The sequence below is a fragment of the Spea bombifrons genome, chromosome 9 (assembly GCF_027358695.1).
Source record: "Spea bombifrons isolate aSpeBom1 chromosome 9, aSpeBom1.2.pri, whole genome shotgun sequence".
Lineage (NCBI taxonomy): Eukaryota > Metazoa > Chordata > Amphibia > Anura > Pelobatidae > Spea > Spea bombifrons.
The window spans coordinates 10,017,568-10,042,223 of record NC_071095.1 but is presented as its reverse complement, the minus strand read 5'-3'; the positions used below and the strand labels follow the sequence as shown (position 1 = coordinate 10,042,223).

Genomic DNA, 24,656 nt, shown 5'->3' with positions numbered 1-24,656 from the left:
ACACGTTACTAGCGGGCGTCTCTTCGAATTTTAGGTGAAGTATCCAAAAGAATAGCAATGTATAAAAATGAAAACACAAATTTCAAAGGAAAGACCATTATCACTCCCACCACGGAACGGCAGCTCTTAACGGGGAACCACTCTTCATTCTTGGACCTCTGGTTATCCCTCAGCGCGGACGCCGATGACTTCAAAAGAGTTTCCTTCGTTGACCATCCCTCAAGCGCGTTTCCATTCAATCCTTCTCTTCTCACATAGACATAGCTTTGGCTATCCTTGACCCGACGGGTCCGCACAACTTTCGTTTCCTCAATCAGAATTCTTGACTACAGGTCCATCATAGCGAAGACATTCTCAAAACTCAACGCCGCTCGCCAAGAAATTCCAACGACCGCCTCACTTACATGACCTTTTACAAAGAGACCACCAGGGGACTGCCCCCCCAAGCTCTAAAAGGGTCTAACACAGCAAGCAATAAATAGCTTTCCCCAATGTCTTCATTCGTATTTTCATCTCTCTTTTAACGTTTAATCATGTTTCCCCATTCTAAAAACCTCATTTTAGGGTTTGATGATGTAAAAGGAATCCTCACAACTTCTAATTTCATCTCTCTCTCTTGTTTTTTGTTTTTTTTTCCGTACTGCAGGAACATTGGGATTACGCGGTCAAACCTGGTTTAGCGCCCATTGAGTATGAGTGACCAGTCTGATCTTAACATAAGCGATCTTCCATTCATCTCCATGCCTTCCCGGTGCAGCTTCTGGCTCACAAAACCTTGAACATCCTCTCATGCAGAGATATATTATAATTACACTGTGCTTGTGTTCATGTTTTTTTTTTCTCTCTTTTTTTTTTTCTCATCAGATGGCGGTTAAACCAAAATTACAACGAGAATACGCCATTCCAGCTAAATCCAGCCAGTTGTCTGAGATGGGGTCATACTTCTGCACGGTATTCAGATACGAAGACCCAGAATGTCCTCCAACCACATAGAGGTAGTTATCGATAACCGCAGCGCCGACACCTAAACGAGATGGTAAAGGCAAAATAAAACACACAAAACAATACAAGTGACATCACAAGCCATGGGCTTCCTTTCAATAGGCTTTTAAGAGATTTATAACTTTATAAGAGCTTTATAGCTGTTGCTTTAAGCAGTATTACATATGACTGTTTACTTTTTTGTTCAATATTATAATAAGCATTTTATTAATAGCAATATCTCTTATATTTTCATATCTCAAGGAGGGTGTATCAAAATGCTGGCGAATGGAACACCCCAAATATTCAAAAATAAGTGGATTTATCCCTGGAAAATGATAATCTGTGATCTTCATAAAAGGTTTAGGGTTCGATAGGGAGATCTGGTTGGCAACATTTAAGGCAGGAGACACAGAGGAAATTAAACTTAAATAAGGTACAATCCAGCCTTTGTACGCACTTTAAAGAACATCGTTAATCCAAATTAATTCATCAGAATGCTCTCTATACTGTTTGCTTAACACCAGAGTCAAAGCGCATGTTAAAAGAACCAAGTACTTTACCCTAAAAGTATACATTATACACGAGGCAGGCATATAGACTAAGAAGAGAAAAAAAAAAAAAGGAGCAAATTGGGAAAAGGATCATATTTATTTATTCTTCTGTCGGATTGTCTTGTTACAGGCAAGCGGTTAGTGGCCGTTAATCAGATTATTTTGATTTATTACCTGTTCTAGGCTCCTTCATCGGTCGGCAAACAGTCCACTGGTTTTGATGGGGATCGTACCTCTCGATACTCGAGAGGTGGGACACGCCATTGTGGCCACCTACTACGTAAATAAAGCCCAGCATAACGCTGACGCCAAAATGAATTCGTATGTCGGCCATCGACGCCACCATCTCCCAGGAATCTTTACTAGGATCGTAGCGCTCCACGCTACACGAAAAAAAAGAAACGGCCGTTAAATCGAATTATTAAAAGGCAATTGTTTTAAGACGGCCATTTAAAAGGCGTTGTTTAGGAGTGTCCATTACCGCATACTATCAAATGGAAATAACTCTTTAATTATATGATCATTCTCTCTTTGCATTAGAGATGCAGTTTAAAAAAATAATATAAAGCCATGGCACCTAAAATATCAGTCCCAGTCCCGTTTTTGTTTGATTATAATGATTAATATTGATCTATCGATTAAAAACTCAACCTGGCCTCTGAATTCACCAACATGTGTTCCGATCTGCACTACAGATACCCTCCAACGCAATACACTACAGGTCTCAGCACAGAGAAACTCCTTAACAACACAGCATTTATAGTATCTGCTGGCGGTTAATTAGATCCCTAGCCGATTACCGCCAAGTGAACCAACATGACAAAAGAACGCTCCGGAGGACGACGTTTCACATATTCATGAAACAGAACATACCTGTTCATATGAGCGGGGCCGTAACCGCCAATGGCATAAATCATCCCATCCAACACGGCACCAGCGAAGCAACTCCTTGTTTGGTTCATCGGTGCCACGAGCTGCCATTCCTTGGCCTTTGGGATGTATTTCTCCACCGACTGTAAACACGACTGCCCGTCGTACCCACCTAAGGCATACATTTCCCCCGCTAAGACTACCGCCCCCAGAGTGCTCCGAGACTCATTCATTCGCTCCACAGACGTCCACTTGTTTGTGACAGGGTCCCAGCACTCCACAGAGCTCTCATGCTTCCTGTAATTGATGCCCTGGCGCATGTGAGTTGCGATCCCCCCGACTACGTAAAGCTTCTGGTCCAGGGTGCATAATCCAAACTCGTAACGAGGGGAGCCGAGTGGGGCCAGCCCGATCCATGAATCATCCTGAGGAAAATACATCTCCATTCTGAAAGCAAAACAAGACCGTGTCACAAAGTGCCTTGCATTTCATTACAGTGGAATCATTCTGGCGCTCATCACACTTATTTAATACGAGCTGAATAGAACATCCAAAATGAATAATGAAGTTAGTATTGCTCTAAAGACACAAGGACTGTACTTGCTGTTCACTTGAGGACTGACATATGTTCAATCGATGGTTTTTTGGTCACCTTCTAGCCCCGGTGATATCACAGAACCCAGCATTCAACTATACCACAATTTTTAAGGGATTTCTTTTTAATTAATGTATTTGTACTTTATCTGCCGGACATTTGGACAAACCTGTATCATTTAAGTCATACGGGACTTATTCCTTCATGGCTTCATCCTTAAAGGGACACTCCAGCCATTATACCGTATTTGCTCGATTATAAGACGACCCCGATTATAAGACGACCCCCCAAAATCAAAATATTAATTTAGGAAAAAAACAAAAAGCCTGAATATAAGACTACCCTATAGGGAAAAAGTTTTACCAGTAAATATTAATTAATGTAAATTATTTTCATGTTTAATAAAAGCTATGATTGAGAAAAATATATTTTTTAAATTTCCTTTTATTTGCCAACCTGCCCCCCCCAGTTATGCCACTCTGCCCCCAGAAATGCTTTATACCCCCCTATTTGCCACTCTGCCCCATGATATGCCTTATACCCCTGTATGCCACTCTGGCATATAGGGGGTTAAAAGGCATATCATGGGGCTGAGTGGCATATAGGGGGGTATAAAGCATTTCTGGAGGTATATAGGCATATAGGGGGTTAAAATGCATTTCTGGAGGTCCAGAAATGCATTTTAACCCCCTATATGCCACTCAGCCCCATGATATGCCTTTTAACCCAGCATGTACTGGCTGCCTTGGCTTGATAGGAGTGTGATTGCTGTTAGCAGTTTGATATATATATATATATCAAACTGCTAACAGCAATCACACTCCTATCAAGCCAAGGCAGCCAGTACATGCTGGAACCTGGGGATGATAGCAGTGGGATTACAGCCTCCATATGCCATGCTACAACCCCCACCCCCCTTACACATCCATGCTATCACACACACACTCACACTCATTCACAAACATTTAAATACTCATTCATTCCCTTAATCACACACACTTCACACATACTCAAAAACCCTCCCCCACCCCCTCACCTGAACTGCAGATCTCCCACTCGCAGACTTCTGCAGGGGACCGGCTGTAGCAACTTCTCTGGCCCCGTCCTCAGAGGAGGGAGGGGGGAGATAGAGTTCTGTGAGGACGCTGCAAGCTTCCTGCCCTGCTTCTAACAGAAGAGACGCTGCTCGCGACCGGTAAGCAGCATGGCGCCAGCATTTTTTTGGGGTCTGATTAGAAGACGACCCCGATTATAAGACGAGGGGTATTTTTCAGAGCATTTGCTCTGGAAAAAACCTCGTCTTATAATCGAGCAAATACGGTATGTACCGTGACCCAAATGATAGCTGCGTGATCCCTTCATTATAATACATGCATAGGAGATTCTGCAGAATCCATCAATATACCTTTGCCCCTTCCCCCACCCCTCAAGATAAATGCCTTGCAGGAGATGTCTGCTTGGATCCCTGGGCAGGGATCTGCTTGGATCCCTGGGCAGGGATCTGCTTGGATCCCTGGGCAGGGATCTGCTTGGATCCCTGGGCAGGGATCTGCTTGGATCCCTGGGCAGGGATCTGCTTGGATCCCTGGGCAGGGATCTGCTTGGATCCCTGGGCAGGGATCTGCTTGGATCCCTGGGCAGGAATCTGCTTGAATCCCTGGGCAGGAATCTGCTTGAATCCCTGGGCAGGAATCTGCTTGAATCCCTGGGCAGGAATCTGCTTGAATCCCTGGGCATGTGTGGAAAGTGCTTCCAATGATTTGAAAAGGGATCACTTTCTTGCCACAGATTGGTTGCTTAAAGCAAAGAATACTCAACTCGCCGTGGCTGAGCTTCACAATGCATTTTAAAGTCAGGGACTTGAAAGGTTTCAGACGCAGCATTTAGTGAATAAACCCCATCACAAACTCACGTGTCAAGACAAGCAAACAGTCCGGCTTTTCCTCCGACGGCACAAAGCACCTTGGGGGCACAGCGAGCCTGAGTCTTTAGCACCGTCTGATGGGAGAGTCTGTGTTCAGGCATAAAATGGTATTTCAGAGCTTCGTTCAGCAAATGTTTACATGTGTGGTCATCGCGTATAAGGTGATTTGCTTCATACAACCTAGTAAGAAACTTGACGCTCAGCAGAGGCAGCCGGACGCAGTGCAGCAGCTGAGACAGGTACTTCTGCCTCTCCTGCACGTCGTACTTGATCCAAGACTCTAGTGCATAAAAGACAGACTCCTCGTTCACAACATTCAAACAGTCGTTCGAGACGATCTCATGCAGCTCGCTGTTCGAGAGCTCGAAAAATTCCTCCGTCTGGCAAACGTCCTCAAAGTTTTGACAAATGAACTTGTTGGCAGCTAGGTAGAGTTCGTGACAGCCGTACGTCTCCGCGAAGCGCGATATGCCAATACAGTTGCCCACGTCCAGTTGGTTCTCCAGGAACGCGCAGCATTCCTTCAGCACTAGTTTGATCTGGAAGAGGTTCGCCGCTGGAAGGAGAGACTCCACCGTCTCTTGGGATATGAAGACCGTCCCCGTGTAGGCATACTCGATGATGGCCTGCAGGGCAGCCTCGTCGACGCACTGAAACTCCACTTGCGAGTTCTCTTTCTCGGAAAGGTTTCCGGTAAACATGGCTTTGAAGTAAGGGCTGACGCTCGCCAGCACCACTTTGTGGGCATGGATCTTGACATCGCCGACTTGCAGGACGATATCGCAGAGTTCCTGGTGCTGACGGAGGAGGTTCAAGCCCTGTAGAAGCTGTTCCGAGTGCAGATGAGTCAAGTTGGCAAGTGTGTACGACTGAGAGGACTGGTCCATCTAGAAACAAAGAGGAAAGAACAATCATAGGCCAAGCCGTAGATTACCGAACCTCTCCTACAACAAATAAGCTAAATGACCGACGAGGCTCGCTTACAGTTAATGAACCGGACGCCCACAAAACGCCAAAGCCTCTGCGGGAGCGGCAGGACTCTCAGACGACGGTTCCGATAAGTAGAGTTAAACGTTCCTTGGCACCTCCTAGGTTTATTTTGAAACCTCATTTACACCGCGGCACCTCTTTTTCGCGATGTATAATTTATAGGGCGCGTCTCATAACTTAGCAGCTACACTTTTGCGAGGCGCGCCGTCCGCGGTTGTCCTTAAACCTTAAGAAAACAACTTGAAATCCTGAAGAGCAATGACGTGACGTGTTCTAGGAGAGGCGTGAAAGTGACATTGAAGTTTGTGCCGTCTCGCTGCCAGGAACGGATTAAGCCCCAGAGGGCACGTGATATCTGTTTACAAGCGACACGTTCAACTTTATACAGGGTTGGCAGGCAGGGGTCTTAACACTGGGGGGGACCCTGCAGTGATTTCTCGTAGCATCTAACTGGTGACCCATCAGGCACAGGACCCTTAATTTGGGGTAGAAACACCACTCACAAACGTTTGGGGTCAGCTATTTTCATGGAAAACAAGGAAATTTACGGCTGTAACATAATTGCAAACGGGTTTCTAACCATCAAGTAGACTTTTTTGAACTTAAACTAGTGAACACAGCGTGCCATTGGAACACAGGAGTGACGGGAGTGATAAAGGGCCATTGGAACCCAGGAGTGATGGGAGTGATAAAGGGCCATTGGAACACGGGAGTGATGGGAGTGATAAAGGGCCATTGGAACCCAGGAGTGATAAAGGGCCATTGAAACCCAGGAGTGATGGCAGTGATAAAGGGCAATTGGAACCCAGGAGTGATAAAGGGCCATTGAAACCCAGGAGTGATGGGAGTGATAAAGGGCCATTGGAACACGGGAGTGATGGGAGTGATAAAGGGCCATTGGAACCCAGGAGTGATAAAGGGCCATTGAAACCCAGGAGTGATGGCAGTGATAAAGGGCAATTGGAACCCAGGAGTGATAAAGGGCCATTGAAACCCAGGAGTGATGGCAGTGATAAAGGGCCATTGGAACCCAGGAGTGATGGGAGTGATAAAGGGCCATTGGAACAAGACTGTGACCCTTTATATGGAGTTATCTGGGAATTTGTGGGGTTTTCTGATTTGGTCTAAAACCAGTAACCGTTCTGAATGTACGTTTCGCTCTGTATTGTATGGATGGAAATGTTTGTTTGATGCTGAGGTGATTTCATTTGTTCTGGTAACTTCTATGCTGTAAACCATGGCAACAAAGAGCAAAAGTGTCTCCCTACCCCTGACAGGCCGGACACCCTGGAGCCCCAGGGACTCTCCTCTCGTCCCCTCGTCCCCTGACAGGCCGGACACCCTGGAGGTCCCCTGACAGGCCGGACACCCTGGAGGTCCCCTGACAGGCCGGACACCCTGGAGGGCCCCTGACAGGCTAGATAATGAGCCCCAGAAAATGATTATTGACAAGCCGGACCGAAGCAAGGACTCCCCTCCAGCCCTGGGGACTCTTCCTCCATCCCTGACAGAGCAGACATTAAGGCCGGTACTCTCTTTACACACCTGACAGGCCAGACACGGCCCGGGGGACTCTCCCTCCCATCACTGACAGGTCAGGCATTCCCACCCCGTCACTGTCAGGCTCGGTCGGGTTGCCGGGCACTGACAGGCCGGGGCGTGACACTGCAGAACCCCAGGCCGACCCCCTCCTCGCGTAAATCAGTTTCTCGGTACCGACCTGAGTCACCGATCTTGTGTCACTCGGAGACAGCGGAACCGATGCCAGAGCAGCCAAACCTCCCTCTCCTGTCGCAAACCAAAACACAGCGGGGGAGGCGGCGTCACATCCGGTCTGTAACCAAACAGGAGGGGGTGTCGGAGGTGGAAGGATTCAGTCACTTCCGGTCGTGGACCGCGCAGACTCTGTAACGTTTATCATAAGCGAGGTGGGTTATAACCTGAAAGATCTTCTACCTGCTGAATAAAGGCCTTAAACAAGGACATGGAGGAGGTGCAATAATATTTAAATATTGTAAATTCACCCCCACACCATGTACCCAAAAGCCAAGAGAGGGCAAATATTATTCCCCTTCAGCACAACCCCCAGCGCTGTATACAGTAATATAACCCCCAGAGCTGTATACAGTAATAACCCCCCAGCACTGTATACAGTAATATAACCCCCAGCGCTGTATACAGTAATATACCCACAGCACTGTATACAGTAATATATAACCCCCCAGCGCTGTATACAGTAATAACCCCCCAGCACTGTATACAGTAATATACCCACAGCACTGTATACAGTAATATAACCCACCCGCGCTGTATACAGTAATATAACCCACCCGCGCTGTATACAGTAATATAACTCCCCAGCGCTGTATACATTAATAACTCCCAGCGCTGTCAGGCATGTGATACATACATGCATTGCTGTCAGTCATGTGATATTTTGGGTGACTTTCCCGGCTCAAACACCACACTGAGCTGATGCTTTAGGGCAATGCTAATGAAGTCCCTTCCTCCATAGACTCATTGGAATTATGTTTTCTATGCTCACTTATTAACTACTGCAATCCTGGCTTATTCACCTTTAACAATCTTATAACAGAGTCTGTAATCAAGGTTGATAACTTTTATTAGGCTGCAAAAATATGTAAGCTTAGGATACCTCAGGGGTCTCTTCTTTAGATGAATGAGGAAATGGCCTCTAAAGTAATTTAACATATTTTCTCTATTTTGGTCAGCAGAAGGTATCAAATTCGACAAAAGACTCCATTTTCCTTGTTACACTTTTAGAAGAACATGCGGCAAACCCGTCCCAACAAATAGTGCTTTCATTTGCCGTATTGATTTTCGCCAGGAACGCTAAATTGTCGTGTAAAATAAAACGCTTCTTAAAAGTATCTGATCTTCTTTTTACAGAAAGCCGATAGCTCTGCTGGGGTTTACTTGCTTAGCATCGCAGGCGGCGCTGTTAATATATTGTCTAAGCGGGACAGCATCTTTAAGGGTGAACGCTGCTTAGCAGATATGCGCGATGCCCATTTAGGCGTTATGATTCGGGGCATTAAGCGTTTACAGCGGGCAGAACAATTGAGATATTGGTCGGGCTCAACAATAACCAGTAAACAAAACATTATATATATATATATAATTATTATTATACTATATATATATTATATATGAATGAATGAAATCTGCGTTAGCAACGGAATCAGGACACCCCCGTGAAATCTGTACCCTGTTGTACAACCGTTTTAAGTTTATTCGAGCTTAACAGATCATGTTTGTGTATAGCGTATGGAAAAGGGAAGCTGAAACGCGATCTTCTGCTGTTTGTCCCTACCAAGGCGCCGTACCAGTGGCGTCCTGACGTAATCAGTGATCGGAGCTGACCAGAGCAACCGGCGAAACAGGAAGCTTGGTGTTTCTCACGCAGGGAGCGGAGCGTGTGGGTTGTTAGGCTCGGTGTATTGGAGTCTCCGAGGAGTTTACTGACAGCTGCTGTAAGTCATATCATATAAAATAACAATAAAAACGTATTTTAGACGATATTATTGATCAGCCCCCCCACCACCCCCTAGTCTGTACCGTGTATAAATTACAAGAACGAATTTCACCTTTTTCCACACTCGAAAATACTTGCAGCCAAATAATATATTCCTGTTGGTTGCAGCCGGGTGACGGTTAATATTAATAATGCTAATAATTATTGTTACATCCGGAAATGTGTTTTTTTTTTTTTTTTTTTTTTTCTTGTTTATTTACATTTTTTGAGATCCTGGGCAGGTTTTTGGGTGAGATCTGTATAGTTTGTGATACGTGCCACTGATTTTCAGTTAAAACATTTTATTTTAAATCAGACACCAGTCAGAAAGCATTAGATATGCAGAACCTGCCTGCAGATCAGGCCCATCTAGTCTGCCTGGGATCCCCCCCTGTTCCCTTACTGTATTAGCCTCTACCACCTCTGCTGGGAGGCTTTTTCACTTATCTAACATTCTTTCAGTAGACTAAGACTTTGATACTTCATTCTCATTTGCAATTAATGATTTTTTTTTTATTATTATTACAGGGATTGCCGGATTGTTTATTCTTTAATAATACAATTTTAAGAAATATCACTATTAAAACAAAGAAGAAGGAAAAAACCTTTCGACCTTGAATCTGCGTGACTTTATGAAATAAATAGTATAGCTTATTGGATTTATGTGAATCTTAAGATATTTTAGTGGAAGATCGTCACTCTTGAGTGATGACTTTTTTAAAAAATATATATTTTTATAAAGAAGTAATTTGAGACTTTGATCTTATAACAAAGCAGCCCCTGTCTCATTTTACATCGTTCTGCAATCATGTAGATGTTCGTTTCTTAATGGGCTAAAAAGTTCGGCTTTGCGTTAAACTATGGAGGTCCACCTGACGGCGGTGGCCTCGTTCGCCTCCAATGGAGACCACGTGACACAAATCAAAAATGGTTCTGCCCGAAGACAATCGCACTCTCAGGACGGTTCTTGTGGCGTTCCAGGTGAAATATCCACCCAGTCCGGCATCTTGGCGGATAGGCCGCGTTCTTATTACCGGAGGAGCTCTGCTTCGAGAACCGGATACCGGCAGGACAACCCGCAAATTGCTCCGGCGAACAGCGACCTCCGTTTTGGGGTCATCCCGAAAGAGCTGCACTTAAGGCTCCTCGATCCAAAGGACTACAAATCTAGAACCCAAGCCATCGAGGAACTCAAACTTCTCATTCACGATTGCAACTTTAGCTCCGTAACCCACGTGGACATCAACGGGTTAATAAGCTTTCTGCGTACTCTACTAGACGACACTAACTTCACTGTCATGCTCGTCGCTCTGGATGTCTTTAACTGCCTCTTGGCGAACCTCGGCCATCGTGCCGGCGAGTACGTAAGACCCGTCATCTCGTCCATGATCAAGCTGCTCGGTGACAGCAAGACGGCGGTGAAACAAGAATACATGAAGATATACATGCGGCTAATGAAGGTGGCCGGTCCAAGCAAAGTGCTAAGCATACTGTTGGAAAACCTAAAACACAGAAATTCCCGCGTGAGAGAAGAAGTGGTGAACGTTTGTATTGTTTCTCTATTGACCCACCCGAGCGAGGACTTCAATTTGCCCTTTTTAGCCTGCGAAATTGCCCCGTGTTTAATCGACGGCAAGAGGAAGGTCCGCCATGCTGCTCTGGAGGCCTTCGCCGTCCTGGCGGCCTCCATGGGACACGGCAAAAGCAGCCTCCTTAAAGCCGTGGATGAGGTCGAGCTTCAAGAAAACGGCGAAGGCCTTATGAACGCCGTTCAGGCCAGGCTGGCCCGAAAGACCCTCCCGAAAATAAACGCGCAAGGCCTGGTGGAGTACGCGCTCCCGTTCCCGACGTCCGCTCAGACCAGGAAGGCTCACCACCTGCCCGGCGCCGACACCGACTGGCTGCTGACGGGTAACAGGACTCATAGCGGACAAAGTCTGTCTGGTGATCACAGCCACCGAGTTATACTTCCTCAGATTGACCCGGTCGGGCGCAGAATGCTGAGTGCCGGGAAAGGAAAAAATAAGTTCCCTTGGGAAGAAACTCCATCCCCGGGAGCATCGGACGCGTTTCCAGGATATCAGAAGTCAGAAAAGGTGACCTTCTGTTATATTGTGCTGCTTTCTTGCGTCAACGCCTTTGTTTCGCTCGTAATACAGAGTCTGTGCTATCCAGATGTTTCAACCATTGCTAGTTTTTCCACGTTCTAATGTGGATTTCTTGAAGAACTTTTTTTATTTATTTATTATAATATGTAGTATCGCTGCCTCCCAAGCTGCACCCCATGTGTCCCAATTCTCTGGGGTACAAGTTTGGAGCTATGCCATATATTGGTAAAAATCTATTTCATGGGAAGCTAGCGGTAGGAATGGGTAAGTAATGGTTAAAGGTGATGGCTGCTGTCACTTGCTCAGCGGGTTTCGGACGCACACAAGGTCCAGCCAGGACAACACGATAAAATAAACCAAAAATGTACTGATAAATGCGTGTTTCTAAGTGTAGATTTTCCTTAATTTTACAGTAATATATATATATTTGTTTATTATAGTGTAGTCGCTTGTGTTCTGGCCGTATCCCTTCTGTATATCATATTAGCCAATAATTCCCTCTAGAATAATGATTAATCCTGACAATGTATCCTAAAAAAACTAGAACCTCTGTACGAGAGGCTCGCTTTAATTAGCCTTCGCCAAACATCTTATTGCTTCACCCTTTTTATCCCCCCCCCCGTTTTAAAGATTTAAAAAAAGATTCTTTAGGAAAATAGTGCTTCAATTAAAAAAAAAATTGTACATAAATCATACCAATGCTCCCCCCCATTCTAGCGACAGGTTCATATCAAGGCAGCAATTGCTACATCTACCTGTTTGCATTCAACACAAAGAAAGGACCAAAGCGATTAACGTAGGATTTTTTTTAAAGGTTTTCATACTTTATTTATTTATTTACGTGCTGTGATTTATAATTATTATTATTATTTATTGTTTTATATAGCGCCATCTAATTCCGTAGCGCTGTACAATGGGCGAACAGCCATTCCCAATTTTGGGGGGGGTTTGGCGGCTTTCTTCTGAAGGGCTTACGAAGTGTAGAAAATAAATAAATGGGAAAGCGAAGGGGGGAAAAAACCCACCAAGCATATTACTATTTTTTGTTTGTTTCTATCCATTTTTGATGCATCTCTGAAGATTTTCTATTATGACGTCTCTCATTAACGCTTTGTAGTTTTGATACAGCATTGATAGGGGGGATTACTATTAACTATTGTCACAAGGCATTGGAACGAACCTCTTCTCTGTGGGGGGGGTCTATTTTCTGTAAAGATCCATGCAGAAAAAATCTAAATTGAGACTTTGAAATATGATATCATCAAATGTGTATTTTAGGGCTGTCCCTGTAAGCGCTTTATCCGTTTGAAAAGCGCCGTTCCCCGTAGGCAACCTACTAATTGAGCCAATAAACCACAGCAGATCTGTCATTTTATTCTTTCCTCTGACGATTAAATCCCACGAAACATTTCAGAAGCTTTTTAGTGTCTATGGCAACACCGTATCGGTGCCGTCTTTTCTGTCACATGGCAATTAAGCATTCCCTAAAATATGTTAGTAATGATAAAAGATATTTATTACTCGGAAAGTGTCGGCCATTCAGTAGTACTAAGAATGATGTATTTCAGGTTGTCCTACGTAATCGTACACGTTACAGCAGTGAAACAATGGTGTGCCAATTAAAATAAGAGGGCAGCATACCTCCCAACTGTCCTGCTTTGCACGAGACACTCCCCATAATGCCACTCTTATCCCCCTGTCCCACTGAGCTCTGTCTCGATCCTGCTTTTCAGGACAGAGGTAGGGCTGAGCGGGAACTTGGCCCGGGTTAGAAATTTGGAGGTATGGGGCAGTTTGGTCAAATATCGTGATACAGATTTTCCAAGCAAATTATTTTATGATCATTTTTGCTGACCAGGAATCGGGGGGGGGGGGGGTTGGAGACGATCGGCTGCTGTCCTGTCTGTCATCGATCACGTTGGGAGCAGTAGCTGCCGTTTTTTTTTGTTGTTGTTGTTGGGCAGCGTGATTGCTCCGTCTATAAAGCGTCATCTGATTTTAACCATTTTTATCGATGACTGGGCTGAAAACCTTGGACACGATCCGTTAAAAATAGGGTAACGAGGCGCTTGCTCCTGCCCTGTGATCTGATCATGGCTTGGCTGTTGGATTTTAAGCTGGGTTAATTGTTTACTTGTGTGGCTGATGGTTATTATTAATGAATCCCTGGACTGTACACATAACCCGTATTGTCCTGATTACAGGCCACACTCTTCCCCCTCTAATTTAAATCTTTAGTATAGTGGTGCGGCTTATAATTGGGGATTAGATGTTCAGGATGGGGCTCTTTGTTCTGTAAGCCCGATGAAGCCCTTCCTCCAGCAACGCGAGCTGATAAAATCGGTTCCGTCCTGTGACGATACTGTAATTGTCAAGAATCCATCAAGAGTATCATAAAGTCTACCTTCCCCTGCATCGCGGGATAACTGGTGATATCGAGGCCACATGTACCTTTTTCATTTGTTTTTACATCGACACGCAATAAAACACGCTACATAAGACTGTCTTGTAAAAGGATTATACGTCGCATAGATAATATGCGGCAACTTCATGCGGTAACCAGGCAGCACAAGAGCTCACGTCTATAAGGATTTCTCCCGCACAAAGAAATTCCTTTCTACGGGCGCATGTCATCGCTTTTTTTTGTTAGCCGAGCTGGTTAAATATTATTCCTGCCTGTAAGAGCGAAACGCCTGCCATGTTTCTCTTGTCTGATGAAGTTTACCCAGCGAATAAAAACAGAAGGTGTATTGTTGCCAAGAGACAGCCGGTTGGAAGCCTTGCGCTCGACGCACCATCATGGAAGGGTTTTCCTATCAGTAGAGTGAAGCAGATCATTAAAGGAGAATAAAAAAAAATCTCAAATTTAGTTTCATATTTTTTTTCCCAGGGACACCTAATTGTCATGTGTCACAAACAGGCGCTGATAGGTTGTTGCCATAGAAGAACAAGGCGGTACTTACACTCTGACTGCATCCACCCTGTGGTCCTTCTACTGGCTTGTATTCAGCGTCTTTTTGGTGAATGCATCTTAGACAGGACTCAGTGGTAAACTCAGGGTGTGTTGTCTGCTACATATGCTTTGGGCCACTTCTGTACTGGGCATCTTGGCTGGGAGTGCCGGGGCTGAATCCACCGGCAACCGAATTAACACGGAAGAAGCAGAAGTTTATAATGTCCGTGAAATGGTCATAAGCTTGCAGAGTCGCTTGCTGCTCCGCGCATGCACACATTCTGTCCTCGTATCCCTTTATGTCCAATTAAACCCTTCTTGTGTACTGTGTGTTAATGCAGAACGAGCCGGTAGATGGCATGTTGTGTATCTCTCATGACACTCGGGCAGCCTGAGGCTCAGTCATAGGAGTTTCAGCTGCCTTTGGACGTTCCCACCAGCCTTCGCTTGGCCAAAAGGTCCACTGATTGCCCGACTCTGTAGCCACAGGAGAACATTTTTACTAACTTCTGTGTGATTGACGCAAACCTGATTGTTGTGTCTCTGTAGTTACCGGCTTGTAATCACCCGATTAATTTCCATAGCAGACGATCATCATTACCTGGGATCTGCTGGCCTTCTCATGCCTGCAGACCTGGTTTTGGTAGGGAATATATGTGACATGAGAATCCTTTGCTAATCATTAAGTTTCATGGCCTCCTCCCGCTTGTACAAGCGTCCTGCGTAGGAATGACTGCCTGTATAGCCAAATCCCTCTGCCGATGTCCGTCTTTCCCACGTGCTCAGATCGAGGTGTCCTACAGCCCCAAGAAGTGTCCCTTTAGGACGTTGTGAGAATTTGTCACTTAAACCCTGCTTTACGATGTAAATTCAATCCATAAATCCAGTTGTTTTGTTTTGCAAGGTCATGTATGGATCAAAAAGTAGTTTACTCATTTGGGACATGTGCCGCACTCTATGGAAGTATTAATATTCATGTTATTTAGAGTATTCTTGTGCAAACAAACAACGATATTTCTATAAACCACATACAACAGTTTGGTTTTAATTGTTAAAAATGATTTTCCTTTTTGTTTTTTTTTGACAAATCCCAATTTAATAGCATTTATTCTTAAAATCCACGTGCTTGCACGTAGCGTAGTGGGTGAAGTAACATACTGCTGTCTTTTACAGAGCTCTTCTATGGATGATTTACACCATACACCTGCTGTAAGGGTCCCGACGGCTAAAACCAGAGATCTGCCCAAAAATCACTCTACCAATGGTTTCAGCGCTAACCACGACCCTGTCGCCGCAGACACCGGTAAGAAACCACCTTCCGATGCTACCCAAGCGTTCCTCAAATCCTTCACTTTCTGGTTCGCCGATATCGGGATTTATTAAATGCTTTTTTAAAATCTTGGATCCTTGGCTTCTTTTAATGCCAACTAATAATATCCTTTATGTGCTGCTGAGGCTGTATTGTGTTGGCAAACTACTTTTTGCAGTCTTTGAATAAATGTTACATTTTAAAGCCAGTAGTCCTGGACAATGAACAACTACATGAGGGAAAGCCCAATCAGGAGCAGAGTATGCTAAGAACCTTCAAAAAGATGTATTAGTTACATTTTATTGGAAAAAATATGAAAAAATGAAATGTTTTTGTTTTGTGCATTTACTCTGCTTAGGTAACGAGAACTCTACAGCCTTGATTAAAGCTCCGCAGGTGCGAGGATCAACCGCGCGGAAAGACCTGAGTGGATCTAAACCTGTACCCCCAATCGCCAAAGGAGCCACCTCATTGCCAAATATCAGCAACATCCCCACCGGCAGCGTGTTAAACGGCACCCAAGGCAACGGCCGCACCTACAGAGAAGAAAATATTGCGATCGACTTCTCAGACTTAAATACAAAAGACGAGGACGACGATGACCGCGAGGAGGTTGGTGTTGAATCTGATCGACGATGACAATGAATACTGCTAACGTTTCTTGGACTTCAAGCTATATATCTGTGTCTATATGTATATAATTATTTTTTAAACCAATCTGTTGACGTTTTCTCGCAAGTTTTGTGAGCGTCTAATTTGTACGCCTCTCCTGTATCTTAAACACAATTTAAACAATTTTAACCCCTTCAGGACCGGCATTGGCAAACTGCGTCTTCCCTTGAAGACCGCAGTTTTTTTTTTTTTTTTTTAAATATTTAAATTCCGTGCTTGTGATTCGCTGCAAATCGATCACGTGCACGGAATTGAGGGGGAGCGGCTGCTACGGATCGCCGGGGACACCATCATCGATGATGTACCTGGCCGGTGACCTTTGACCCGGAAGTGCCAGGTACGTCCTGGTCTTGAAGGGGTTAATAAATAAATAAGTGAAATAAAGGAACCAATTGTTTTTCGGTAGACAAAATTACGGGTTGGTGGTTGTTGAGTTATCCAAAAGAAATTCTGACAGTTATTTTCTGTAGAGTTAATTTTTGAGCTAATCCAGAGTAGCCAATTATTACAACTAAGTGTGTGTTTTGTTGAGGTCCTTTTTAATCCCTCCCCTCCAATCACAATGTCCCATTTTGCGCAAATAGAAACATAATAAACGGTATTTTAATTGTTTGTGCTGGAAGACACCACCAGTATTCATTCATAGATAAGGTTTTCCACCCTCTTATCCTTTATGTGTAGATGGCAAGCTCTCTGCGCCATGTGCGTAAAAGCGCGGCTAAGAAGAGAGCCAAGATGAACGGGGGCTCGTCTGACTTCGATAGTCCTGACTCCATGAAGATGGAACTAAACTTAGAATCGCCGACCAACGGGACATCTCCGTTCAGCGGCACTTACAGCGAGAGCGGAGTTTACAGTCGCGAATCCATGAGGTCACCCCCATCGCCAACGCCATACATTAAGAAAAAGTGAGTCCTCCTATGTTTGATTCCAAATACGGGTGATCTATGAGGTCAACCCCATCGCCAACTCCATACATTAAGAAAAAGTGAGTCTTCCTATGTTTTATTCCAAATACGGGTCAAATATTAGCCTGTGACTCCCGAGCTGCATCTTCAGTCTTCTTATCAACAACAGCTAAACACAAACATTTTATACACTAGAATCTCTGCGCTGGGGAATAATGAGATCATCGAGAACCACTTTAAATATACATCTTTGAAATCTCGTCTTAATTAATTTTGCAATTCTTCATGTTTTGTCTTTTTTTATATATATAATTACTATCTCCTCCATGATGTGTGGTTATGCTTTTTTTATTTCTTGTGTCGGAGGCAGGTACATATTCAGTAATTGAGTTGTTACTCTACCTCCGAGTTCCTCGCTTTCTTTATTCCCGTTGTACAGCTGCGTCCCGGTTGATTTTATTTTTTTGACTATTGCCTTTAATTGCAATGTATGCTTGTACTTCAACTGGGCTGCTTATCAAGTCTTTATATTCCTGCCATAGGTTTGAGGAGGCTGCTGCTGCCCCCAGGTCGACTGTACGACCCACCAGACTGCTTTCTGCTCGGAATAAAGACATACACAAAAAAGGAGACTCTGCAACTGAAGGTACGTGAGACGTCTTATGTGAGTGCGTTCACGGGCTCGGATAGCGAAGGCGCTCTCTAATAGCAGATCAGAGTTTGGAAGCTGTAGAAGCAGAGCTGATCCAATTTCTTCAGCGCCTTCAACCCTGTGGGGTTCGTTGCAGGCCGCCGGATGTCGATGAATGCAAACTTGGACTTTGAGTTTTCGGTTTATGAATAACCAGGTCCGAGCTGAGAATGTTTCACGAATGCTGTAGAATTGGATTGCGTTATTGTGTCTGGATCGCCAGACCATTTATTGCTTAATATGCTGGAGGGCGCAATTAATGTTTGACCAACCGGAACGGCGCCTTCAGAAATAATATTAATTGTAACTGCAAGGTGTGTAGTTTTTGTGTAGCTGCCAATGTTCCAGATTATTTTTTTTTTGTTGTTGCATTGAATAGAGCCAAAGCTTTCTTGTTTTTTTTTTTGTTTTTTTTTGTCGTCTTGTGAGCGGCCCTGGAAAGGTTTAAATACCAATCACACAAAATAGAATTGAACGTGCAGCCCCTGTGCACGATTGTCCCCCGATTATTATTCATTAGCTCTGTTGGTGTATCCATCAGCACGATCATGGAATGGTTTGCGATATCCAATGCTTCACTTCTTCACCTTGTTAATTTCATTTACACAGCTATATCAACGAACTATAAGCCCGAGGGTGTCGTTGGACAGCGCATGAACTACAAGAGCAGTGCTGCAGATGCCGAAGAGGACAATTCCAAGCTAATCTCGATGGCCCCCGCAAAATCTCATCCTAAAGACCAGCAGAGGTCCTCAAAACCCCTGAGAGGTTAGATGAGTGTGCAAGTTTTTGGGTTTTTTTATATGTACAGTTACATATAAATATTTTCATTGGAAGTGTGCAGCGCTGCTGAATATGATGGTGCTATATAAACCAATACACAATAAGAGGGATGATGTTCAGATAAAGTATCTCAGAAACTTCTTAAGAGTTAATTTAACAATTAAGAGGGAATTGTTGAGTGATATGATCTCTTAGGAGAGCCACCAGGTTTAGGAGGTTGGAAAAGTGGACTTTACTAACTCAGAGAGATTAAACGGTTCCACTTTTCTGTGTAAAATATATATATATATATATATATATATATATATATATATATATATGTCTGAAACCCACTGCTAACTTAATGTATCATCATTATGAAGCAGTTGAAATGTATTCCCAAAAAGCATTGTACAATATGATGGTACTTTAAAAATCAATATTTACAATAAAAAAACCTACGTTTTTATGCTTGTGTGTTTAGGCCTCCTAGTGGCAGAAAATAAAATCACTTGTAAGACTGTAGTCCATGGAGCTTTTTCCTTGCCGTGTATTGAACTTACAATGTATCGTAGTTCAAATGTATAGACCATTTTAAACCCATGCCTCCACGTTAACCAAGAAATGCCCGGAAGTATTTGTAGTACTTGTGTTTTGTCCTTGTCTTTTATGTTTATGTCTTTCTCTGTAAACTTATCCTATTCAATCTCTTATTGTTTTTAGGAATGGCTGCATCAACCTCCAATTTACAACAGCTTTACACCTTTGATTTTGATTTCTCCACCCAACTGATTGGTGACTCCGTGGCTGTTATTGGGAAAGGTATGAATGGAGGGTTTTATTACCCTGGGTCTGGTGAGTTACCAGTGAAAATAGAAAAAACCCACTGCCATCGCCGCTCTCCCCTGTTAAGTTACTTGCCGCTGATTGGTTCAGGCAGCCTTTGTAAGGAATGGGAAGAAGAGAAGGTAACGCACTTCGGGACCGGAAATAGATGTTGTCCCTGCCGCTTTGAGATGCAGATCTCAGTTAAACTTGGATAAACGTTTGAAACCGCACTACTTTACGACACATTTGCACGCTGGCTCCGATTTTAGGCTAGTTTGCAGCATTTCGTTGTGTCGTAACATCTTTTCTTATTTCATTAGGTGTATTTGATACCCGAGTATCGGCTTGCCAGACAGACAGCCACTCTGTTTTCTCAACCTCTGGAGACCAGAATAAAGCAAAACAAACCTCCGAGCCCCCCGCCGGCGTCTACGGGAGAGCCGTCCGCCACAACGGAAGTGCGTCTGAGATCGACGTAAGACCAGTTCTAAATTCTAGGATTTTTTGGTTTTGTTTTTAATTTATTTTTTTAATGCATGGTTGCTAAAAAAAAAAAAAAAAAAAAAAAAAGTTTTTAACTATTGTTTTGCTACAGGCAAAAGTCCCGATGTCCAAGTCAGCCCGCGACAAGGTGAGGCAGAGCAAAAACAGTCTCAACGAACTCTTGCACAGCAGCGATCTTAATAGCAAAGAAACGGAAATCCTGTCTCGGACCGACCCCCTGCCGATGGCCACAGGAGGTTTGTTCTTGTGTTATTGAATGTGTGTATCATCCCAGATTAATATATCCATAGTAGAGCTTGTTTAAGCTCCTTTTACTATAATGTCCTCTGTATAAATTATATTTGGGAAAAACCCATCTGCCATGCAGCTCTGAAATCATCTGCACTTCTCATTGATTTATATTGGGGGGGTAAAAAGATTGAGCATTTACAAGGCTTTTTATCTATTCGTTTTCCTTATCGGTTTCAGCGCCAAAAGCAAAATCTGATGTCCAGGACAACTTGAACAATAATATACCGCACCTGAGAAGAAACTCCAGCCTGAAAAAGACCCCAAGTATAAACTTTTATTCAAAATAAACATATTTCCCATTGCACAGTCTTAAGGAATCAAAAGCCTGAATTATAGCCTGCTTTAAAGAAAGCATAATTGAGGATGGGTTCCTTAATACATTCTCTTAATGCGTATATTAGCATATATATATATATATATATATATATATAATATATATATATATATATAAAGTCCAAAAATAATTACCGGCACTCCAGGGACTTTGCAAATGACCACACAAACAACTTCGGTTTTTAAGTCAACGTTTCAGTCTTGTTTATTACAGACTTTCATCAGGACGTCCTGATGAAAGTCTGTAATAAACAAGACTGAAACGTTGACTTAAAAACCGAAGTTGTTTGTGTGGTCATTTGCAAAGTCCCTGGAGTGCCGGTAATTATTTTTGGACTTTATATTATTTACTGCTGCAGTTATTTGGCACCGGGCAGAAATTTGGCATTTGGAGTGCAATTGTTAATTTTGGACTTTATATATATATATATATATATATAATTTTTTTTTCTCTTTAACAGAGAATACGCGTTATAAAGTTATGTGCATGCTTTTGGTTAGGAGGTTTAAGGCGGTGATATTGAAGTAAGCAGTAATCCTGATATCGATACCACTTGTGCCTACAGCGCAAAGAAATCCATCCACTGTCAGAAGGTCATCTGTTGGCTCCAAGCTTGAAGCTGTCAACCTCTCAGCACCCAGAGAGCTTCCCAATCCCAACAACTCACTGACTGATGTCTTCACGCTCTTGGAGAATGACGATTGGTAAGTAAAGTCTGTGAGTCCTCTCGAGAAACGTAAAAACCAAAGCCAAGTCCTAAATGTAGAGCGATTATCATAACAGCCAAGGGCTGATTGCTCAAGATAAAGCAAAGGCCAAAAAAAAAAAATAATCTTCATCAGAAGGATGTAAAGTTAATTATATCCTAAACCATACTTCAGCTTCTCGTTATTCATCTTTACAGGGAGAAAAAGATTGAAGGATTGGCTCTGATAAGATCACTGTGTGCCTTCCATCCTGATCTGGTTATGGAGAAACTTTACGACCTGAGCTTAGCCATCGCCAAGGAGGTAACTGGTTCCTTCGTTCCGATCTGATTATATGTCGAGAGTACTGCTAATCGCAATCCTCACCACGCACGTCCGTGTCAGGTGAATGCTGGCAATAGTTACACAAATCACTATACTGCAGGGGTAAACACAATGAGTATTCCACAGCCCACTGCAACTTTCAGAACATCCAGAAAACCATTGGAAATGAGTCATTTCAAATAATGGCTGCTCCAATGTCCACATGCCAGTTTGTTATTGTAACCAGTATGGAATGCATCTACAACTCATTCAATGTCCACGTGGTGAACCATGTAATACTCGCTCTACTGGAGTGTGTGTGTCTATGTATGTATGTATGTATGTGTATTTTCCCTGCAGTATGACATTCAGTATTTACCTTACCGCGTGTTCCACAATGTAGGTGAAGAACCTGCGTTCCAGCGTCTCCCGAGCCGCCATCGCCTGCCTGGGGGACATGTTCACGCACCTAAAGAAGAACATGGACCATGATCTTGATAACTGCGTCAAGGTGGTCTTACACAAAGCAGGAGAATCCAGCGTTTTCATCCGAGAGGACGTGGACAAGACCCTAGACGCCATGGTGGAAAATGTTACGCCGGTGCGCGCTATGATGTCCCTCATCAACGGAGGCGTCAGGTACTTAAACTTTGATTTGTCTTTTATTATTTTATTTCTGTAGGGAAGTGAAACCAGAATTTAAATTTGCATTCTCATAACATCTCATGCTTTGCTTGCCTGTAGCCATTTGAACCCTGCTGTTCGCAAGTGCACGGCCCATCACTTGTACAATCTGATGGAGAAGATGGGGCCGGGGTGCGTGTTGTCTGGAGTAAAGAACATCACTGATCGCGCCTTGCCAGCCATTGCCAAGTTTGCTCTGGATGGGGCCCAGGAAACTAGGTTGGTGTCTGCAGGTTTTTTATTTCTTTCTTTTATAAAACACTCCGCTGTGGCAAACTGTGATCTAAACCCTAAACATCTCTCCGTGTAGGCACTTTGGGCGGAAAATGCTCCATCTACTCATGTCGCATCCCGAGTTTACCAAAATGTTGGAAAAGTATATTCCACCTAAGGAGTTGCCTTATGTGAAGGACGTAATACACAATATTAAAAAAAGGTAGGGAATGAAAGAATGATTGTATTGTCTCGTTATTGCATCCTATGCATTCGCGTGAATATTGCCTTTACGTCATGACAAGAGTACGGCCAAGACTCCTTGGTTTGTTGTATAAAGGGACCACGGCGGCTCTCGCTGCTCCTGCTCCAACAGCCGGTGCTGGACTGCAGTACCGCCTTTTGCGGCCAGAAATACCGCCTTTTGTGGCCTTTTGCGGCCAGGATGGCCACCGTACCACACATCAGTGGCTGCTGTAATAGGCCCCGAAACCGGTAGAACATGCCACGTCGGTAAACAACCCGAGGTGGTGTTTGTTACCCAATCTAGCTTACTTAGATGTATTATTGAACCCTTACTCCAAACCCTCTCGTGCAGCCCCTTTACTAATCCTTTCTGGGCTGCCTTGTGCATAGATTAGAAGGAACCCGACACACCACCGCAGCCCATGACCGGCGTTTCACCATTGGTGATGCACAAGGCTTCGGGGTGTAGGGTGGTCCCCGCTGGGTTCATCTAGAGCCGCATGCAGACATTCTGCTTGTTGAGTGCGCTCAGACATAGACTTTCCAGATGTATCTCACAGATTGCAACAATTGTCTTCTTTTAACAGTGTTCCCTCGCCCAACACGCAAGGCCTTAAAGCGTATACATGAAGATTGGAAGAAACTAACCTTGCAAAAAAAAAAACAAAAAAACCTGGAGATTGGAGGAAATGAACCTCGCGAGAAAAATTTTGAAAATTGGAGAAGACCATTGGAGAAGAAAGTATCAACAACTAACACAATATTGCTATTTCAGGAATATGAAAACTTGATTAAAACGTACCAATACTAACAATAACCCGATTAGCATTAAACCTTTTTGTAGGACATATAGGTTTAATTTGTCGAAATAATTGTTACGTGATTTATGTGACATGAATATCTTCATGTTTGATATAAAACGTTGCACATAAAGCAAGAGCGTAGCTAACGTCCCGAGAACAAAAACGGTTTTTGTAGCAATCTAATTTTTTGTTATTATGATTTAAATAAGTGGACTTATCAGAAGCCTTCCAACAGTGTGTATATATTTATGTGTAAAGAATATTTTTCAGTTGAAATAATGAAGCTTTTCCAGAAGAAAAGTCGTTCTGGAGCGGTGGCATCGTACCAGGGAGAGCTCCCCCGCTTCTGCTCCCTATACAATACAGGTTTGTGCATAAAATATGATCGGGCAGGGATATATATATATATATATATAGATATAGATATAGATTATATCCTTAAAGGGACTACACATCTGTAATGAGAGCTGCTTGCAGCCAATAGAGGGCATTGTTTCTCTTCTGCTCGACTCCCATTGGATGTCCAGTTCTCCGTCGTAGATTGTTGGAGTACAGGAAAGAATATCTCTTCAAACCATAAATACTCCCATTAAACAGTAGGGCCAACCTAGCGGGGAGGAATAATGATAAAATCAGATGCTAAGCGATTGCCGTCGCTGACATACATGTATAGGTGTCTTTTATATGTAAGCTCTATTACATAGATGTTTCAAGTCCGCTAGATTGTAAACCGTAGCATATAGAAAGGTGACTGATGCACTTTAAACTGTGGCTTGTTAAAGCTCTTGATGGCTCAGAACTCCCCAGTTCTAGATGGTGTCTAAGGGTTGTATTCACTAAAGCACGAGTTTGGGGGATATGAATGACCAACCAGAGGGAGCTTCTCCTGCA

At 43.6% G+C, this 24,656-nt stretch overlaps 2 protein-coding genes across 2 annotated transcripts; one reads left to right on the top strand and one right to left on the bottom strand.

The window, feature by feature from the left end:
* Positions 1 to 518: 518 nt before the first annotated feature.
* On the bottom strand, positions 519 to 7,742 carry KLHL28 (kelch like family member 28). Its single transcript, XM_053474655.1, has 5 exons — positions 7,635 to 7,742; positions 4,913 to 5,811; positions 2,409 to 2,852; positions 1,710 to 1,918; positions 519 to 1,024 (listed from the first exon to the last, which is right to left on the bottom strand). Exons 2-5 carry the CDS (start codon positions 5,809 to 5,811, stop codon positions 861 to 863), a joined length of 1,716 nt encoding a protein of 571 aa, XP_053330630.1. The 5' UTR covers positions 7,635 to 7,742; the 3' UTR covers positions 519 to 860.
* Positions 7,743 to 10,073: 2,331 nt separating this feature from the next.
* Positions 10,074 to 23,670, top strand: TOGARAM1 (TOG array regulator of axonemal microtubules 1). The gene is made up of 16 exons (XM_053475373.1): positions 10,074 to 11,545; positions 15,684 to 15,813; positions 16,178 to 16,431; positions 17,173 to 17,399; positions 17,942 to 18,045; positions 18,700 to 18,858; positions 19,576 to 19,674; positions 20,001 to 20,155; positions 20,276 to 20,420; positions 20,653 to 20,739; positions 21,375 to 21,513; positions 21,714 to 21,819; positions 22,223 to 22,458; positions 22,564 to 22,722; positions 22,814 to 22,939; positions 23,550 to 23,670. The coding sequence occupies exons 1-16, from the start codon at positions 10,310 to 10,312 to the stop codon at positions 23,590 to 23,592; spliced, it is 3,405 nt and encodes a 1,134-aa protein (XP_053331348.1). The 5' UTR covers positions 10,074 to 10,309; the 3' UTR covers positions 23,593 to 23,670.
* The last annotated feature ends 986 nt before the right edge of the window (positions 23,671 to 24,656 follow it).